The sequence below is a fragment of the Python bivittatus genome, unplaced genomic scaffold (assembly GCF_059951505.1).
Source record: "Python bivittatus isolate LINGU-HERP-01145 unplaced genomic scaffold, Pbiv_v1 ctg000180_np1212, whole genome shotgun sequence".
In the NCBI taxonomy this organism is placed as follows: Eukaryota; Metazoa; Chordata; class Lepidosauria; order Squamata; family Pythonidae; genus Python; species Python bivittatus.
The window spans coordinates 1079157-1095784 of record NW_028277047.1 but is presented as its reverse complement, the minus strand read 5'-3'; the positions used below and the strand labels follow the sequence as shown (position 1 = coordinate 1095784).

General features: G+C 50.0%; 1 protein-coding gene across 1 annotated transcript; it reads left to right on the top strand.

The window, feature by feature from the left end:
* The first annotated feature begins 51 nt into the window (after positions 1 to 51).
* LOC103056551 (hepatocyte nuclear factor 6-like) lies at positions 52 to 11519 on the top strand. The gene is made up of 2 exons (XM_025166462.1): positions 52 to 1006; positions 11221 to 11519. Exons 1-2 carry the CDS (start codon positions 52 to 54, stop codon positions 11517 to 11519), a joined length of 1254 nt encoding a protein of 417 aa, XP_025022230.1.
* Positions 11520 to 16628: the final 5109 nt, after the last annotated feature.

The window sequence follows — 16628 nt, the reverse complement described above, 5'->3', positions numbered from 1 at the left end:
ATTAAGGCTGGGTTGCCCCACAGAGAAGATGACAGCCTAGGAGGGGGAACCATGAACGTCCAGTTGAGCTTGGAGAATGGTGGGGAGATGGCCGTTCAAGAGCAGGATTTCATGCAAAGCGACTCGCGTCCTCTGCATTCGGTGCTGCAGAGGCCCTCTTTGGTGGCCTCGGTGCTGGAAGGCAGCGAATGCCACCGGGCAGAGCACACCTTGGCCACCACCCTGCACCCGGGACTCGGCTTTGGGGGGGACTCGCCCACGGCCGGCGCGGGGAACAGCTACACCACCCTGACTCCCCTGCAGCCCCTGCACGAGAAGTTCCACCATCAGAACCACCACCACCACCACCACCAGTGTCTGCCGATGGGCAACGTCATTGGGAGCTTCACCCTCATGAGGGAAGACAGGGGGCTGGGCACCAGCGGGCATTTTTACAGCCCGTACCACCACAAAGACCTGGGCATGGGTCAGAGCTTGTCTTCGCTGCCCAGCCCACAACTGGTTCCCATGCACAACTACCCGGGACACTCCGTGGCCCCTCTGGGCAACGAGAAGATGGTGATCAGCAACGGCTTCGAAGGCCACTCCGCCGCCATGTTTGGCCGAATGGACCAGCACTTCCAGAGAGAGATGTCTCCCACCCAGAACACCACCATGGCTTCCCCCAACCCCATGAGTCAAACCACCTACGGTCACCCTCGGCCGGAGATGAACGCTCGGCCCAACCCCCCCATCGCCACCCAGACCACGGTGCTCTCGAGTCAGCTGGAGGAGATCAACACCAAAGAGGTGGCCCAGCGTATCATCGCCGAGCTGAAGAGGTACAGCATTCCCCAGGCGATCTTCGCGGAGCGTGTCCTCTGCCGCTCCCAAGGCACCCTGTCCGACCTCCTGAGGAACCCCAAGCCCTGGAGCAAACTCAAGTCCGGGAGGGAGACCTTCAAAAGGATGTGGCGATGGCTTCAAGAGCCCGAATTTCAGAGAATGGCAGCTTTAAGGTTAGAAGGTAAGATAATATTTTCCTAGCTGGGATCGAGGGGGTCAAGGCGGGAACGAGACAAGGAGTTTCCGATGCGGTGGACGTCTCAAGGTCTGTGACCTGGAGCTGCTTCCTTAGACGCCCAACCCACGGCAGGCACGAGCCCGACTTCTGAGTGGACGGACCGAGCGTTAGGCTGCCCTGACCTTGGGCTTCTGGTGCATGCTCACGCCGCTAGATTTACTGGGGACGCGTGAAACTCTGCTCATAAATACTCCTAAGTGAAGGTAATGCAAAAGGATTAGGGGCGTGGGAGAGAGTTTCTCAAGGGCTGGATTTGTCAGGGGTTTGAACAAGCCAACATCTGGTCTTCCTCCAGCCTCGGATCAATATGAACATTAGTCTACTAGCATTAGTGCATCAGAATTAAAATCTAGGCCAATGTTCCTCCAAGGCCTGACCCACTTTTGTCCTTTCCACAACCTTGCGGGGCAGACAGGCTCCGAGAAGTCAATACGGCGGTGGGCAGTTATCGAAACCCCGACGCGAGTCCGACCCACACGCCGCAGGTTCGCACCAACCTTGCACGAGGCCACCCACCTCCCAACCTTTTGTCAAGGTCAGGGGAAAAAACGTCACCCGAAGCCAGAGACCCAACGCACCTCCTTCCCCCTGAAACGTACGCAACTTCCTTGACCCCACATGGAGGACCCGTCCCAGGGCGGAGGACTTCGTTTGGCAGCCCCAAGGATGGCCCATCGTGGGGGGAGCAGGAACGTCACCAAGGGAAGGGACTTCCCTGATCACGTTTTTCAGCTCAGGGATGTGGAAGATGTTTAAATGCAACACCTTCGTGTGCATTTCACCACCCTTCCTCAGCACGCCGAGGTCAGGCGCTGCACACCCAGAGAAGTTGCTGGGCATCAAGCTTCCATGCACACTTAACCAAACTCCCCACGGGTGCGTGCAAAGCCTCCCCCCCCCCCAAACTGGCAAAATGGAAAGAGCAGCCCCAGAGCCCCTCACTCCCCCCCCCCACAATTCCAGTAGCGCTGCTGGTGGTTCCCATGTGAAAAAGTTTCCCCCCTCGCTGACAAACAGGGGCTCCTTCATAAGAAAGCAGAGAGAGAGAGAGAGAAGGGAAGGGTGTTTTGTTTCGGGGTTTTTTGTTTTTTTTTACAAACTTAACCCTTGCAAACTGAATTAAAAAAAAAAAACCGGAGGGAAGGCAATTTCTTGAAATCGTTAGGTCTTGAAATGAACAGTCTCTTTCTTGGGTGCATTACGCGCAGATCCTACGGATCTCGATCGATGAGGGTTTTCTATTTTTCGAAACAGAGAAGCATCGCTTGTCTAGAAGGCAGGTCTGCAAAAACGCAGGTCTGCAAAAAAACCTACGGCTTATTTATAGATATATCTGTTTTGGTTTTTCTTGTCTTGCTCCGTCCGTCTTTTAAACCTGTTTTCCTAAGTGTTCCCTTAAATGTCCTTCGCTTAAATTTGCCCCCCCTCCCGTAAATGTTTCCTCGGCATTTCTTCGTTGTTAAAAAAACAAAAAACTGTCCACGTTGCATGTGATATTTGGTTCAATAACCCCGTTTGGAATTCAGATTTTCCCTTGTGTGTTCTTAATGATGGAGGCTGTTGGGTTTAAGGTTCTCTCGGTGTTTCTAAAGGACAATATTCCACCGTGGTATAAGAAGGGAAAAGTTAAAGGCCGTGAAATATCGTCTTGACATTCATTTGCAAGATTCAGCCTACAACCTGGTTCAGATGCTTTAAGTTTCTAAATCATTCAACGGCTATTAAACTTAAGACGTCTTCCTTTTCGAGTATTTCCATTTCGAGGCCGCACTGCTGAGTTTATCGGGATTCCGGAAAGTTTCCGTTCCATAAGACGATAGATAAAAACGGACGCAATTTAGAAACGAAACCTCTGAATTCCAAAATTGGAATTCGTGCGGGATTTTTTTTTTCTCCCAGCGTAAGCTCCAGGGAGAAAAAGCTAAAGGAATTGAAGTTTTTAGCAGCCCCCCCCCCAAAAAAAACAGCTGAGCAAAGAAGCCCAGGCGAGCAGTTTTAAAGCTGGCTTAATAAAACCTCCATGTGCGGAAATAGTCTATCTCTGAAGAGCCGTTCCAGAGGCAAGATGGAAAGCGGGAACTGATGACAAATTAGAGGTTTCTCGTGCTGTACCTCAGTTCCTATCCAGCATAATTTGGGGGAGGTTGCCAAACCAGCCAAAGGGCCGTGCCTTAAGGTTTTCTTTGCAGCACGAGCTTGGGGAACTCATAGCTACTAGAGCCCAGCTAGCTTCTTAAAGAGGACAATAGAAACCACGGAGAGCCCACGTACCACTGAACCCAGGACAGGGGATGCCCCGTGGCACCAAATGATGTCAGCTCCTTGGCTAGGTCTGTATTCCCCCAAGGCTGGCGGGTCCGTGCGTTTTTCCTACTGACGCAAAATCGCAACCCCATTCCGGGGGTCAGAGGACTCCCAGCCCTCAGCACGGTTATTCTAATCATATTCCCAGCATGGTGACCCTCCGATCACAGCAGGACCGTAAGCCGAGTGGGGGCCCTGCTGATCCCTGGAAATGCACCTTAACGTGATGGGAAATGAAAAGATTAAAAATAAGCAGACCGAAGTCACACTTAGCTCTCTTGCGTTTAACCGATTCCTTCAAAGAGAGCTCTCCGAGGGAGAGAAGGACGTCGTGCTGGCTGAGAACTCTGTGGCAGTGAGGGAAAAACAGCCGTCCCCGATGAGTTCCTGCAAGAGCGGAAAATGCAATTAAAAAACTTCGTTCAAAAAAAAAAAAATTGGAATTTGTTTTACAGCCACAGCTTTGCAAGGCAGAATGGGCCCGACCCAAGGTCGCCCTGTTAGCGTTAGCGGATCTGAATTCAGACCTCCCAGATCCAGCCTGATCTTGGAACCTCCCCGTAGGCCACAAAGGTCGCTCCAGATGGTTGCATTACAGCTCCAGCCATCCTCGGCCGGGGGTGATACGATGGGAGCTCAGATCTAAGGTTGCCCCTCCCTCCGTCCTCTCCAGAGACCACATTGTCCATGTGCAAAGATTGGAGAGAGGGCAGAGGATCCACCTGCAGCCTGGGGCATTCAGGCACGTGGATCAACTAGATCCCATGCCCGTCTGCTCTCATGCAGCCAGGAGTTCCAAAGCCCCCCTTGGAAGGGGGTTTCCTTTCGGAGGGTCCTACTACAGAACTGGCTAGAAAAAGCAATAAAATTAGATTTCAAGAGGCGTGATATTGTGCACCGGCGGTAATGGAAGTTGCAGATTCCCGAGCAGCCTGACCTGCGAGGAAGACCCACTGAATCCAGGGCAGCCGGCTTCTGATTGGGAAAGCAGAGGGCTGTACTTGTATGTTAGACTCCTCTTCCAAAGAAAAGACACGGCCTGGGGTGGGGTGCTTTTTAAAATGCTTGTCCCTTTCCCGAATAAGGCACACTTCCCCCCCTCTCCCCACCCCAAGGCACTAGAGTTTATTTCCAAATTCACGTTAAGGTCCTAGCGTCCTTTGGCCAAGTGAGACCAAAATCAAGTCAAACTTTCCAGGTTTTAAGCAAGGGGAAGAGCTTAAAGAATGCCAACGCCGGCCTTTTGCAAAACTTCCGGTGGGATTTTAAAAAGCTACTGCCCGTAGGTAGATTTGGGGCTTTTCCCCCCACAACTCCCCCGTTAGATTTTTTTTTTTAACGCAACGTCCCCATTCCCCCTTTTTCCTCCCTGTCGCCTCCACAAACGCTGGGGCCTGGGAGCAATTCATGTCAAGCTTCGAAACAAACCCTGAAGCATCGCCATCCGGCGCAGGTCGGACGGGGAAGACCAAACACGATGCTCGCAACTCGGGTCCGGGTCACCTCGGCCAGATCCGGGGAGCTGGGCCATGATGCTAATCCGGGTTCCTTCCGAGAGAGGAGGAATCGAGCCGGCTAGGCTGGTTTGTGAGTTAAGGGTCGCCGGTGTGAAAGAGAGGAAGCTTAACACATTTGGCTTGATTTACTCTAGAAATGGGCAAAATAAGCCGGTACGCTCGCTAAAAAAAAAGGAGTGAGGAGGTCCAGAGCAAGCAGCCGCGACTGTTTTCCACTGAACGTGGAAAAGCCACGCTCGTCATGCGCCAACCACGATATTGCGATAGGAGCTGAGTTCCACTAGACCTCATGGCGAGCTCACTGCCCACTTCTGAACCAATCAACAGGACTGAATTTAAAATGCCAATTGAGTGGGTCTGTTCCCAAAACCTCAGGAGCTGCCTCCATTTTAATTACTGTTGAGCGCACTGCACCCCAAAGGTGGCTTAGCCTCGTGGGGGGAAAAGCAGGGCCTGCGACGGCTCTCTTGCACGGATTAAAAGAGCTAAAACCGTCTCCTGAAATTGAAACTTGAGGACAGCATTCATCCCTTGCCACGCCATATCTACGTTATGCGTAGATAACGAAGATTTCCAGGGACTTCGACCGGGCTCGCTTTGGGGGGGAATGGGTCTTGCTTTTGAGTAATTCGCGGGGGATGAGCCAAGTCTAGTCTCTTTGGTCAAATTCTAGGGAGGACGATTGTAAAATCGGAAAGGCAGGGTCGTAACGGGATGGCGGGGAGGCCATTCAAAGCTCCATTAATGAGATTAATTGGGGGCGGGGGGTGGGAGGGGATAGCCTGCTTCAGAACCGCTGGGCTCACCCAGGCACAAGGATGCTCCAGGCTACCTTTCGAACCAGGCTGCAAATGTGCAAACGCGCACGAAGGTCAGCGTGGGCGGCCGGCCACGGGTCACCTAGGTTAGCAGAAGCCAACTCTAAGGCGGAGGACGGAACCCCCCATTCCCAAGACCGCCATCTCCGTTTCGAGGGGTTTCTTTTGTTTCCCTCTCCGTGGCAAGAAGTGGGGTGTGGGGGGGGGAAGCAACCCAAACCCTCCCTTCTCTTCCAGACTGCCCTCAACCTACTGAAGATCTTCGTGTAAGAGTATCATTGATTTTTCTGAAGCACAGCCAGTCACCAGCTACCGAGCGGTGAACTCCCCAGAATTCCTTCTGCTGCTCCCTTGGGCCTTCTGTTTCAAACAGAGCATTGATTTTTTGGGGGGGGGAGATGAGGTTTCAATTGGCCCCAAAGTGCCCCTTCTTGGCTTTAACCCTGCCTCCCCCCACAGATGGTTCCCCCCCGCCACAAGCCAGGGGAAGAAACAGCTTCAATTCCCAGACTGCTGCAGCACCCATTTGACCCAATTCTTGCTTGTATCAAACCAAAAGGAAAAAGAAAAATAACGCGGAAGTCGTCTTTATCTTTTACCACCTCTGCCGCCACCAGGACGTGGCTGAAGGTGGACGTGGTTCTGCCTAAAGGGAGGATTATCCAGGAAGCCCGTTCAGCTGGAAAAGTTTTTTTTCTTTAAGGAATAAACTGAGCCGGGGAAGAGAGGAGTGAGGATCCTTAATTTCCTGGTGTTTTTGTTTGAATCAGAATCAGGTGCTCTTTCTGTGCCTAAATGAAGCATTCTGCAAACGAATGGCGTTTCCTGGGTTAGAGGCAGCCAAACTTGGTCCAGACCCAGTGAAAACTACACCAGGAGCCTGAGATGAATCGAAAGCAATCATAATGGAAGATACCTTGACTCCCAGGGTGGCGACTCCCTGGGTCTTCAAGAGTTTAAAGACGCGAGGCCGAAGACGTGGGTCTGAGCAATCAGCAAACGCAGGTGCGCCCTGGCACAGAATTTCCCAGCGCCTTTTGGCTCAACGCTCCTAGAAAAACCTAATACATAATTTACCAGATAATTTTAGGCACGCTCTGAAGTACAAGAAAAGCCGATGGCAGAGGGCTTTCTGCTTTGAACCAAGCAGCAGCCAATCTGTGGCTCGGACTTCCACCTTTCCTGCCACCGAAGAAGAATCTATTCGGTCAGTGCCCACGCAGAGTGGCCGACTCAGTCGGATGACCCCAGGATAGGAAGGATTCAAATCATGCATGAAAGAGAGCCAGCCTGGCACCGAGGGGCTTTGAGAAGCTGCTCCCCAGCCTTTGCAGCGGGGCTCCTTCGTGGCCACCCCAAAGGGAATTCTCCCCTCCCCACGCCTCTGCTTCCCTGAGCTCCAGCTCGCCATCCATCCCGCCCTGCAAGGGTTAACGCAAAACTGGCTGTTCTTTGCAGCTATAGAGTAGGGATCTGATCAATATTTTCTATCAGCGTGCAGCCAGAGCAGTGTAGCAAAGGCAGAGCGTTGGGGGGGCTGCTTGGGGAAGAGCTGCAGAGCAAAACAGGCTTGTCACGTTTCACGGCCACAAGACAGGAGCGCAGATCAGAACTTTGGAAGAAAAACCCCACCGCTTCGGCGCAGGACGATGGTTCCTATTATCTGTAAAATCTGCATTTTCCTTTCTCTTTCGGCTGAGGCACACGGACGCCCATTCCCTTCTAGGCTGTCCCTGGCCTGACAGCCGGCCACACAACACTGTCCACGCGCAAAGGCGATTAAAAACATCGGTTAGTCGGGTGTCTCTTCGGCTCAATTCACGCCATGTTTGACAACGCAAAGCCGCTTGACGAAAACAGAAGGAGCCAAGCGGTTATCTCTCTCTACAGGGCCATATGTGTGTATCTATATATATTAAAAGGAATCGCCCTCCGCTAGAGACGAGGTGCTTTAAAAAAACGAGGCAATAACCAGATTAAAACAGACCCCTTAAGCAAAACCAGCCTGAGAGTTTCCTTCCCATCAAGGTGGAAAAAGAGGGGTGGCGTCGGAAGAAGAAATCCCCAAACGTCCCGGTGCCAACACCAAAAAGGCCCACCTTCTGATCACGCATGGAGGCTCAGCCTGGCTTTCCAAAGCAGTCTACTTTCAGCCTTCTGCAAACGGGCCACTGTTCAGAAATGCCTAAAACGGCGGGACGGTAGCTATTCAGGAAACTCCCGGGGGGAAGGAAAGTAGTTTTATGGCAGTCTAACGTCAACCCAAACAGCAAGGGGCAACAGGACCGAACAGCCCACGGTGTTGTCTCTTCTGGCAGGAACATTAAAGAATGGCCCCCAAGCCATTTAGGACCAAAACATCATTTCCAGCCCAATCAGAGGAAATTCTTAAATCCCCGGGGAACAACTCCACTCATTATATGTGGATGGAATTAGTCGTGAAGCTTAAGTTAAATCTATTTTAGTTTTTATCCCAATCCTGCCCACTTTATTTTTTAAAATTCTGGCTTTAGCTGTTTTTTGGAACGCAGCGGTCTTATCGCGCCCCTTCAAAGCCAACTGTGGGGCAAAGGAAGCCGTGCAGAGGTTGGGGCTTCCAAATCACAGCCGGGGTTGCTGTTGTGAAGAACACAACGTGCAGGGGGAATGTGCGCCTCCCAAGACCTTTGGCACAAATTTCTACTTTTATTCCAACGTCCTTTCTCTGTTAGAGATGCAGATTAAAGAAATGCATTGCTCTCACTTCCTTTGCGTTGCAGTTTTGAATATTACCCTAACCCTGAAATTTGGGTATTCCCTATTTCCCAGGACCCCCACTATAAAAGTTGCAATTCCTAAGCCAGTTTTAGATATTCTCCTGGAAACTTCCTCGTTCAAACAAAAGACTTGTCATGCCAGATTTTAACACTGGGGGATCAAATCTTAGCTCCTTAAACATTTAACAGCGACCCACAGTCTGCTTACAATAATTTAGGTTTGCAAAAATCACCTCTCGTTCTAACACCGTAATGCACCCAAGCGAGTCGTTTCTTCATTCCCTAGCTATGGCTTACCTCGCTATGCGTTATTTTGATGTTCGCATCCAGCCGTGTGTCAAGAGAAATCATCAACGACCTGCAAGGCTTGGCAACAGATGAGAAAAACAATTGCCTATTTATTTTGGGGCCGGTCACAGAATTTGGCAGGCTGAAGCTTTGTACAGTACGGAAAGCATTTGATCGTGGTCCTGCCGCAACCAGGTTTCACACAACCATTCTAAGCCTTGATGTGGTTGGTTGGGTTGGGTTGATCATGTTGTGTGAACTCAGGCATTTCAATAAACCATGGTTAAGCAAACCATCACGGCAGGCCCAAGAAGGCCCAGTTACCGTCCTTGGCAATTAGTTTTGGAAAGCTAAGCAGGGTTCCCATGATTCAGCCGAAAATGCAGAAGATCCCTGTTTATAAGTACGTATTTCGTGTCTCTCGATATTCCAAAATCACGGCCTTCTTTTCCTTCAGCGTTTATAGCCTTGCTAAGTCTCATCTTAGAAGGAGACGTCTTAGAAGTGCCTAATTGTACATTTTAGCTCACTTTGCTACTATCCAAATACCGTATGTTCTTAGTTAATTGAACGGCATTGCCCCTTTTGGAATATATAAACCCATCACGCAGGTTAAAAGAATTGGATTTTCCAACTCAGCATCGTAGGAGGAGAGCCGTGTTAGTCTAGATAGATAGATAGATAGATAGATAGATAGATAGATAGATAGATAGATAGATAGATAGATAGATAAATAAAATGGCACCATTGATAAGATGGTGGTACCAAGTTTAGGGCTTGCTGGTTCTTGCCCAAATGCCCTCTGCAGCGCCGCTGAAAAACTGGCCGCCACGTCCAAAGGTTCAGTTCCCCAGTCCTATCACGCGAGCTTCTCAATTTGCAGGATTCAGGACGGGTAAAAAGAGCGTATTTCTCCCCCAGCCAAACTTTTGGCTCCCCTTTGAAGCAGTGGGGCAGCCCTGCCCAGCAAGCAGGGCTCCCTCAGGATGCCAAAATGGGTTTCTCGCTGGAGAAAGCGACCACATTCAAAGGAGCCAGAGGGCCTGGGAGGCAAGAAAGGAGACAGAAGATTTCAGTCACCAGAGGTATTGATTTAGCATTAAATTTCTTGCTCCCCTATTTCTCCTCCTCCAGCCCTGCCATTAAACGAAGGCATAAAAGCAGAGAGCGGTGCAGTCGTGTGCTTTAAGGTCATCCTCGGGCTAAAGAGCAAACTTTTATTTTTTGATTTCTGGGGCTTCAAGCTAGGCTCATTCCAAGGGCGGAAAGCAGAACAGGAACCGTAGCAGACACACAGACACACACGTTGAACAGACACACAGCCTGGTTCGGCCGCTGCGCTAAGCTGTGATCAAGGTCTGTGGTTGCAACATCCTATCCTACAAAATGGTTAAGTTTTAGCCGGCCTCGTGCGATGCGGTATTGCAAGCCCAAATCAGCGGGGTCAGAGAGAAGGAATAATGTTCTCTATGAACCTCCATCTTCCCAAAGAGCCACCTCAATGAATGTTAGTTCCAATATCTCTATGTATTTCCACACCAGCCAAATTAATTTGGGCCAGAAAGTCCAAAACTCACCAGCTGGCAATTAAAACGCAATAGCCTAGGCCAGTGTCGTCCAAACTTGGCCACTTTGAGTGGACTTCAACTCCCAGAATTCCCCAGCCAGCCATGCTGAAGTCCACTCATCTTAAAGTGGCCAAGTTTGGACGACACTGGCCTAGGCAATCTGGGGTGACCTAAGATCTGCCCCAATGGCAAAGCTGCCCGTGTATTTAAAAAAAAAAAAAAAAACTCTTTTAGAAGCTTAAAGAAGTGGAAATTCTGTGGATTTGACCCCAAACCCAGCTCCTTCACCTTCTGCTAATGCGGAAACCTTCTCCCTGGGTGCACCAGGTTTTTAATTTCACTCCTGGGCTTTAATCTAAGTGGCAACATGGCCTTTGACCTTACAGGTTTAGATAGCTATAGAAAGGAGACGGGATGGAGGCTGGGAGGGAAGGTGATCTCCGGACGCCTCTTTTCCTCCATGAAGCCTCCATCGAGAGGGGCAGTCTATCGGAACGCCCGGGGCGATAGAGCAAGAGGAGCCCTGGCCTTACTTCCCATTCAATTGAACATCCAGGATCCTTGGGGAGGGAGCAAAACTCTGAATGCCAAGTGTAGGTGAGGAACATGGGAACGGTCATCAGTTCTTCCAGGGTGGGCTCCACCGACGTTTCCAGCTAGTCTCATCCCCTCTAATCAGCACAGGGGGATTGAACTAGGGCTTCTGCATGCCAAGCAGGAAAAACAGCAGCAGCAACAGAGCACGGGGCAGAGATGCCAGCCGATCATCTGCCAAGGTGAGAAGGCTGTCCACAGTGCCATTAGCGCTCATTTCCTGATTCAGAAGCAGGTGTTTTCTGCCCCCGGGGATAGATGCTGTATGACTAACGGCTTCTTGTCGTTCCCACCCCCGCCCGTCTCCCCCAGCCTGCAAAAGAAAAGAGCAAGACCAAAGCAAAGTTGACCGCAACCACGTCCCGAAACGCCACCGGCTGGTCTTCACAGACATCCAGCGCCGCACCCTGCACGCCATCTTTCACGAGAACCAACGCCCTTCCAAGGACCTTCAGATCACCATCGCCCAACAGCTCGGCCTGGAGCTGTCCACCGTCAGCAACTTCTTCATGAACGCCCGGCGGCGGAGTCTGGACAAATGGATGGAGGAAGGAAGGTCCCCTTCCTCTGGGTCCACCCCGTCCTCGGCCGTCACTTGCACCAAAGCGTAATGGCCGAGGCACCGAACTTCCCCCTTTCTTGCACCAAAGATGGAAGAGAAGCACTTCAGCCAGGCAGGCGTTAAAATGGCCAAAGGAGAAGGGACCAATTCTGGATCCTGCTCTGGAGTTACGACCTTCCTGTAATTTTAGCCCGGGTTCTCAGCGAGGGCGGACCCCTTCTTCAGCCAGACTCCCTGAAAACTCCAGAAGGACCTTGAGGAGGACGGTCAAGGCTGCCTCCAAGAACTTCTGGTTCCTTTGTTTCATTCTGCCACCTGTCCTGCGTGATCCCAAATGAGGATGCACCGCCATCTAGTGGCCCCAAGTTGGGGAAAGAGGGGGAGGGGAGGGGAGGGGGAGGAACGCCCAGAATGGGACCCTCCGTTCCCTTCCGCCATGGAGGAAGGAGGAAAGCCCTAACCTTTGGAGCAGACCTTCTGCAAACCGTCCCAAAGCGGGCCCTGTCCTTCTAAAGTCTTGGCACCAAACATCGCTCGGCGCAGGTGGGTTTAGCCAAGCCCCCCACCCCAACAACGAGATGCATGAAGCGTAAAGGACTGAGACCACCCCGCTCTCTCCTGGTTTCAAGCAGGTTTCTGAGTCAACCAGAGCTCCTCTTGCAAGCAGGACCGGTTTTTAACCCAGGTTTCTTGACCAGGACTCCTCCGTCTTTTTTGTAAGCCGCCGCAGGACGGACAGACAGCAATCCGAAATGAGCACAAATTTCCCCCGTGCAGAGATCAACCGATGGCTAATTTTGCGTCCTGAATATCCCCCTGCTGCCCTCCTTGACCTCCCCTCCCTTCTCGAGCATCTTCGGGCTGCCCGCTTATTTCCTGACTCCCCTCCTGGACCTTATTTGAAAGGGGTCAGAAAGCAAAGCGGCCTCCGTGTCAGAATATTCATGATGGAGACGGCCAACCGACCAGGAGAAACAAAAATCCGGCGTGCCCACGCCGGGCCATTAGCAGCACTTAATTTGCAGGAAGAAGCAGGTGCCGTTTTTCATGATGCGGAAAGCAGGACAGCGCTCCTATTAAGGCTCAGGCACCTTCCTCCTTCACGATTTTAAATTTATTTAAAGTGCCATCCGGTTCGGCTCTTTTCCCGGCGACGGCAGGTGGTCACTTTCCTGCTGGTGGTCTCCATCAGGCCCTAAAGATCGTGCGGCTCTTCCCAGGACGGTCTTGTCGTCCATTTCATTTCATCCCACCCAGCCTTCTTCTCCTTCTCCTCTTCTTCCTCCTCCTCCTCTTCCTCCCTTGGCCTTGCCAGCCACAGTCATCCCCAAGTGCAGCTTGAGAAAAAACAGCCTTGCAGAAGGAAGCTGCACAAAGCGTTTCTGGACCTCCAGCTTTCTCTCTCCCCCTTTCTTCTTTCCAAGCTTTGTGGCAGGCAGGGAGAAGGGCCCAACTTCCGTGAAACTGGGAAATTTGGAAAGTGAACCCAAATTTGATGGGCCGCTTGTCAACTGCCCCAAAATCTGGCCTCTTAAGCCAAGATACGCTCATTTATGAACTTTTGCAAATGAAAACTCACTTCTGGATTCTAGGTTAGCTTTGCTTGGTCCTTTTCCAACTAGTTTTTGTAACTGAGTGGGCTGCCTTGCACCAGGAACGAAGGAAAAGAGGGGGCGCTGGGGGGAGGAAAACGGGCCGCGTTCATCGCCGTGGAGAAGGCAATGCTTTCTAGAACGGAGGCTCCATTTTACATTCTGAATTCCTAGCCCAGTTCTCACCACCAAACCAAAACCCCCTTTCGGGTGGCAACTGACAAAATGCCAACTCCGGACAAACACGTTTGGAAAATACCCCCCGAAGCATCCATCTTTGCTGTGGTTTTACACAGCTTCGTTCCACCCCTCTCACCCCGATGCCTGCAGGCAAAGCCCGAATTGCAAAGTGACCGACAGAGACGCAACAGCCAGCCTCCTTGAACGAGGGGTCGCTCGTTTCGCTGGGCTGAGTTGTAAACAGACTAGAGGTGATTACCCAAGAAGTTACTTGGAAGAGCTAAGAGGAAGAAACAACTCATACTGAGCAGCTCTGGGTAGCCACCAAGGTCCTTCTCAACTGCAAAATTCTGTGGTCTGGTCATCTTTCTCAGGCTGCCAAACATCTCTCCGAGACACCCCTCATCCCAATGACCGCCTTTCCCAGGTTTTCCCAAAAGAAAATAACCAGGATCCAGCAGAACTCCCCTTATTCTCATAAAACTAGCCAAACCTCCTGGCTTGTGCTTGTAAATTCCCTCCAGCAACTTTTTATTTGTTCTCGCTGTTATTTCAAGAGAGAGAGCTTTGTCACTGCCGCGGTGATCGACAAAAAGCCTTCACTGCAAAGCCATTTTATATTTTACAATGCCTCTCTAGGAGCTCGGAGGGGTGTGCAGGGTTGGCCTTCTTCCACTGCCCTAAAGTGCGTGCGCAAGTAACCAGAACCACGGAAAAACAGGCTTAGGTAGCATGGACTAAATACTAGGAGAAGGCCACTTCATCGGGAGATGGAAAACGTGGATCCTGTAACGCTGGGGAAGCCCTTTCAATCCCCGCCTCGCCCCCCGGGGTCTGCACAAATGCTAATTATTCACTGCACAACTTGGAAATCGGCCTCTGGAAAAGGGCTGTGGTTGGCTCGGCTTTCATCTGGTCAGCAGTCAGTCGCGATCTAGGCAGAGAGCATGAGCGCAACGCTGGCTACCCCTTGGGCCCTTCTCTCTGCCACCGCTGATGCTTCCTCCTCCTCCTCCTCCCCCCACTTTCCATTCCTATTGGGTGTTCCCCTCGTCCAAAATGTTCTCAAAATTACCGAAAAAAAAAAAATTCTACCTCACTTTGTCTCTTGCACCAAAAGATACCAAAGATGGTTTGTTTTCATTTTGCAAAAGAAGTCTTTTGTGTGTCTGCGTGGGTGCGTCAGTGTTCGAGGATGCGTGGATGGGTGTGTGCATTGTAATATATATTTCTCTCCGTTTTTTATTTTTTATTTTCTTGCATGGCTTCTCTAAGTACTCCGTTTGCGTCAGAACTCTCAGCTTGCTCTGGGCAGAGAGGGCAACAGCCTTCCTGTTTAGTGGGGGGGCTGAAACCCAATTTCTCCCAACGTGCTTTCCCCCCCACCCCACTTTCCGGCCACCGGGTTCCAGGTGGAAGTTAAGATAATGCACTTTAGCGATTGAGCTGCTGGGTCAGAAATTTGGAAGGTCCCTTCTGAACATGCCCTGAGCCACAAAGTGAATGAACAGGGGAAAAAAGGGGGGGGTGCATTGTTTGCCAATTCCAAATAGAAGTTAATGGAATTGAGGGGGAAAAGTTCTACATTATTCTCCCATCTTCTTAGAGGCTGACAGGTTTCCTTTCCTTTGCTCACTTTTCACTTTGCTGATAATGTATGTTTAAAACGTTCTGGTTCCTTTTTAAAAACACTCTGGCCAATTAACCAGGTCTTGAAAACTCGGGGTTTTTTTCCCCATAGAGGTTGACCACCTGCTTCTTACAACAGGCAGACCATGTTCTTACCAGCAATCAACATTACTACATTTACATCCCACAGTTTTACCAAAGAAGAGGTTGAGGTGACTCACAACAAGAAAACGTTGTTCAAATGTAGAGTAACAGTGCAAAAATAGAGATTTAAAAAACCCAGAGGGACAAATCCTTTGGGGACGAACTGACCGTGCATTTTCCAAATGAATAGCTAGCGGTTAGTGCTTATTTCTGACCGGAGCCTGCTCGCTTTTCAAAGTTGTTAGGATAACATTCCCATATGAGTGTTACCATCTTGAACATGTCTCACTTTTTAAAAACTTATTTTCTCACTCTGGTCTGCTTTCTGGGTAATTATGGTTAAGATATGCGTTCATTATCCAGACAACTCCAAATTCTGCATGCCTTGCCCAATTCCTGTAAAGCAGAACACGCTATCAATACAACCTGGCAGTGGGGAAAAACAACACAGCCCACTTCTTCAAGTATAGATACAGCTGGGTTCACACACCCTAATATGGCCTGTTTCTTTTGGTTTAGGGTGCTGTGTGAACCCATCCATGATGGCTTAACCTCTATGCAAACCAGGCCATTCAGGCTTGTTTAATAACCCATGAATACAAATCTTAGCCTAGCATTTGCATTAGCACAACGCTACTTGCTCACTCTCAAAAGAAATGCATCTTTGGCACCATAAATTCTGTTCGAACAAAGGGAAAAAAACCCCCACATTTTCTAGCACTCGTCCATATGACCTGAACTATCAAAGACCCAGATCAAAAGAGGGAGCAAAAACTATGCTTATTTATAAACCCTGATGTTTACAATGCATTTTTAAAAATGGGTTACTTCTAAAATCTCATGGTTGATAAGGCAGGCGAGTCCATTAGAACCAATTTCAGCTCCACGGAAAAGCACGGGCTTTTCACCAGCGCGTTAAGCTCTTCGGAGATTTTCTTTCACCTTCCTCAAACCCATATCCTAGTTCGTGACAGCTGCAGCAATGACACCTGGAAGCTAATAAGCCAAGCCTCTCATCTGTTTGACAAGTGTAAGGTGTGGCAAAGAAAGAATACAAGTTTTTAAAAAATTATTACCGTCACTGACTAGAATTGGCAAAGGATAATAGATGGCATTGAGGAAACAGCCTGCCAAACCCCAGAAATTAGTTCCAAAGTCCTACTAGTCTGGTTCTGCAACAAGTCCTGGAAAGACTTCTATACGTTCTGTACTCTGGTTTCCTAGTCTGAATCAGCTGTCTTATCAGCAACTTTTGTTTGCTGGTCACACATTCCATGTTTCCCGCAGAAACCAAAGCTTTACAATGTCGTAAGCATAAAAGTTAAAGACTGCCGTGAAAAGTCTACGACATCTGAGCTTAGACCAAGCTTCAGTGACGTTTCTAGCTTGCACCCGTAGCAGATCTCTCCATGGGCTAGGCATTTCTCCCCGTCAACTCTCACCCATTCCCCGTTGCTTAACCTGTTAAATATTTTAAACAGATCTGGAAACCCTTTCGGCTTGGGAAGACCATTAAACAGAACCAGAAATAATTATCTGTATTACCAAATTCAGACCCTCAGTAGTAAGAGCAGTTCAAAAAAAATATATATATATATATATTTATATTTTAT

Bases quoted from the DNA above. Each gene is read 5' to 3' on its own strand.
- LOC103056551 (XM_025166462.1), top strand. From the start codon at position 52: ATGAACGTCCAGTTGAGCTTGGAGAATGGTGGGGAGATGGCCGTTCAA. The intron at 1,007-11,220 runs GTAAGATAATAT...CGTCTCCCCCAG, and splicing joins GGCAGCTTTAAGGTTAGAAG to CCTGCAAAAGAAAAGAGCAA.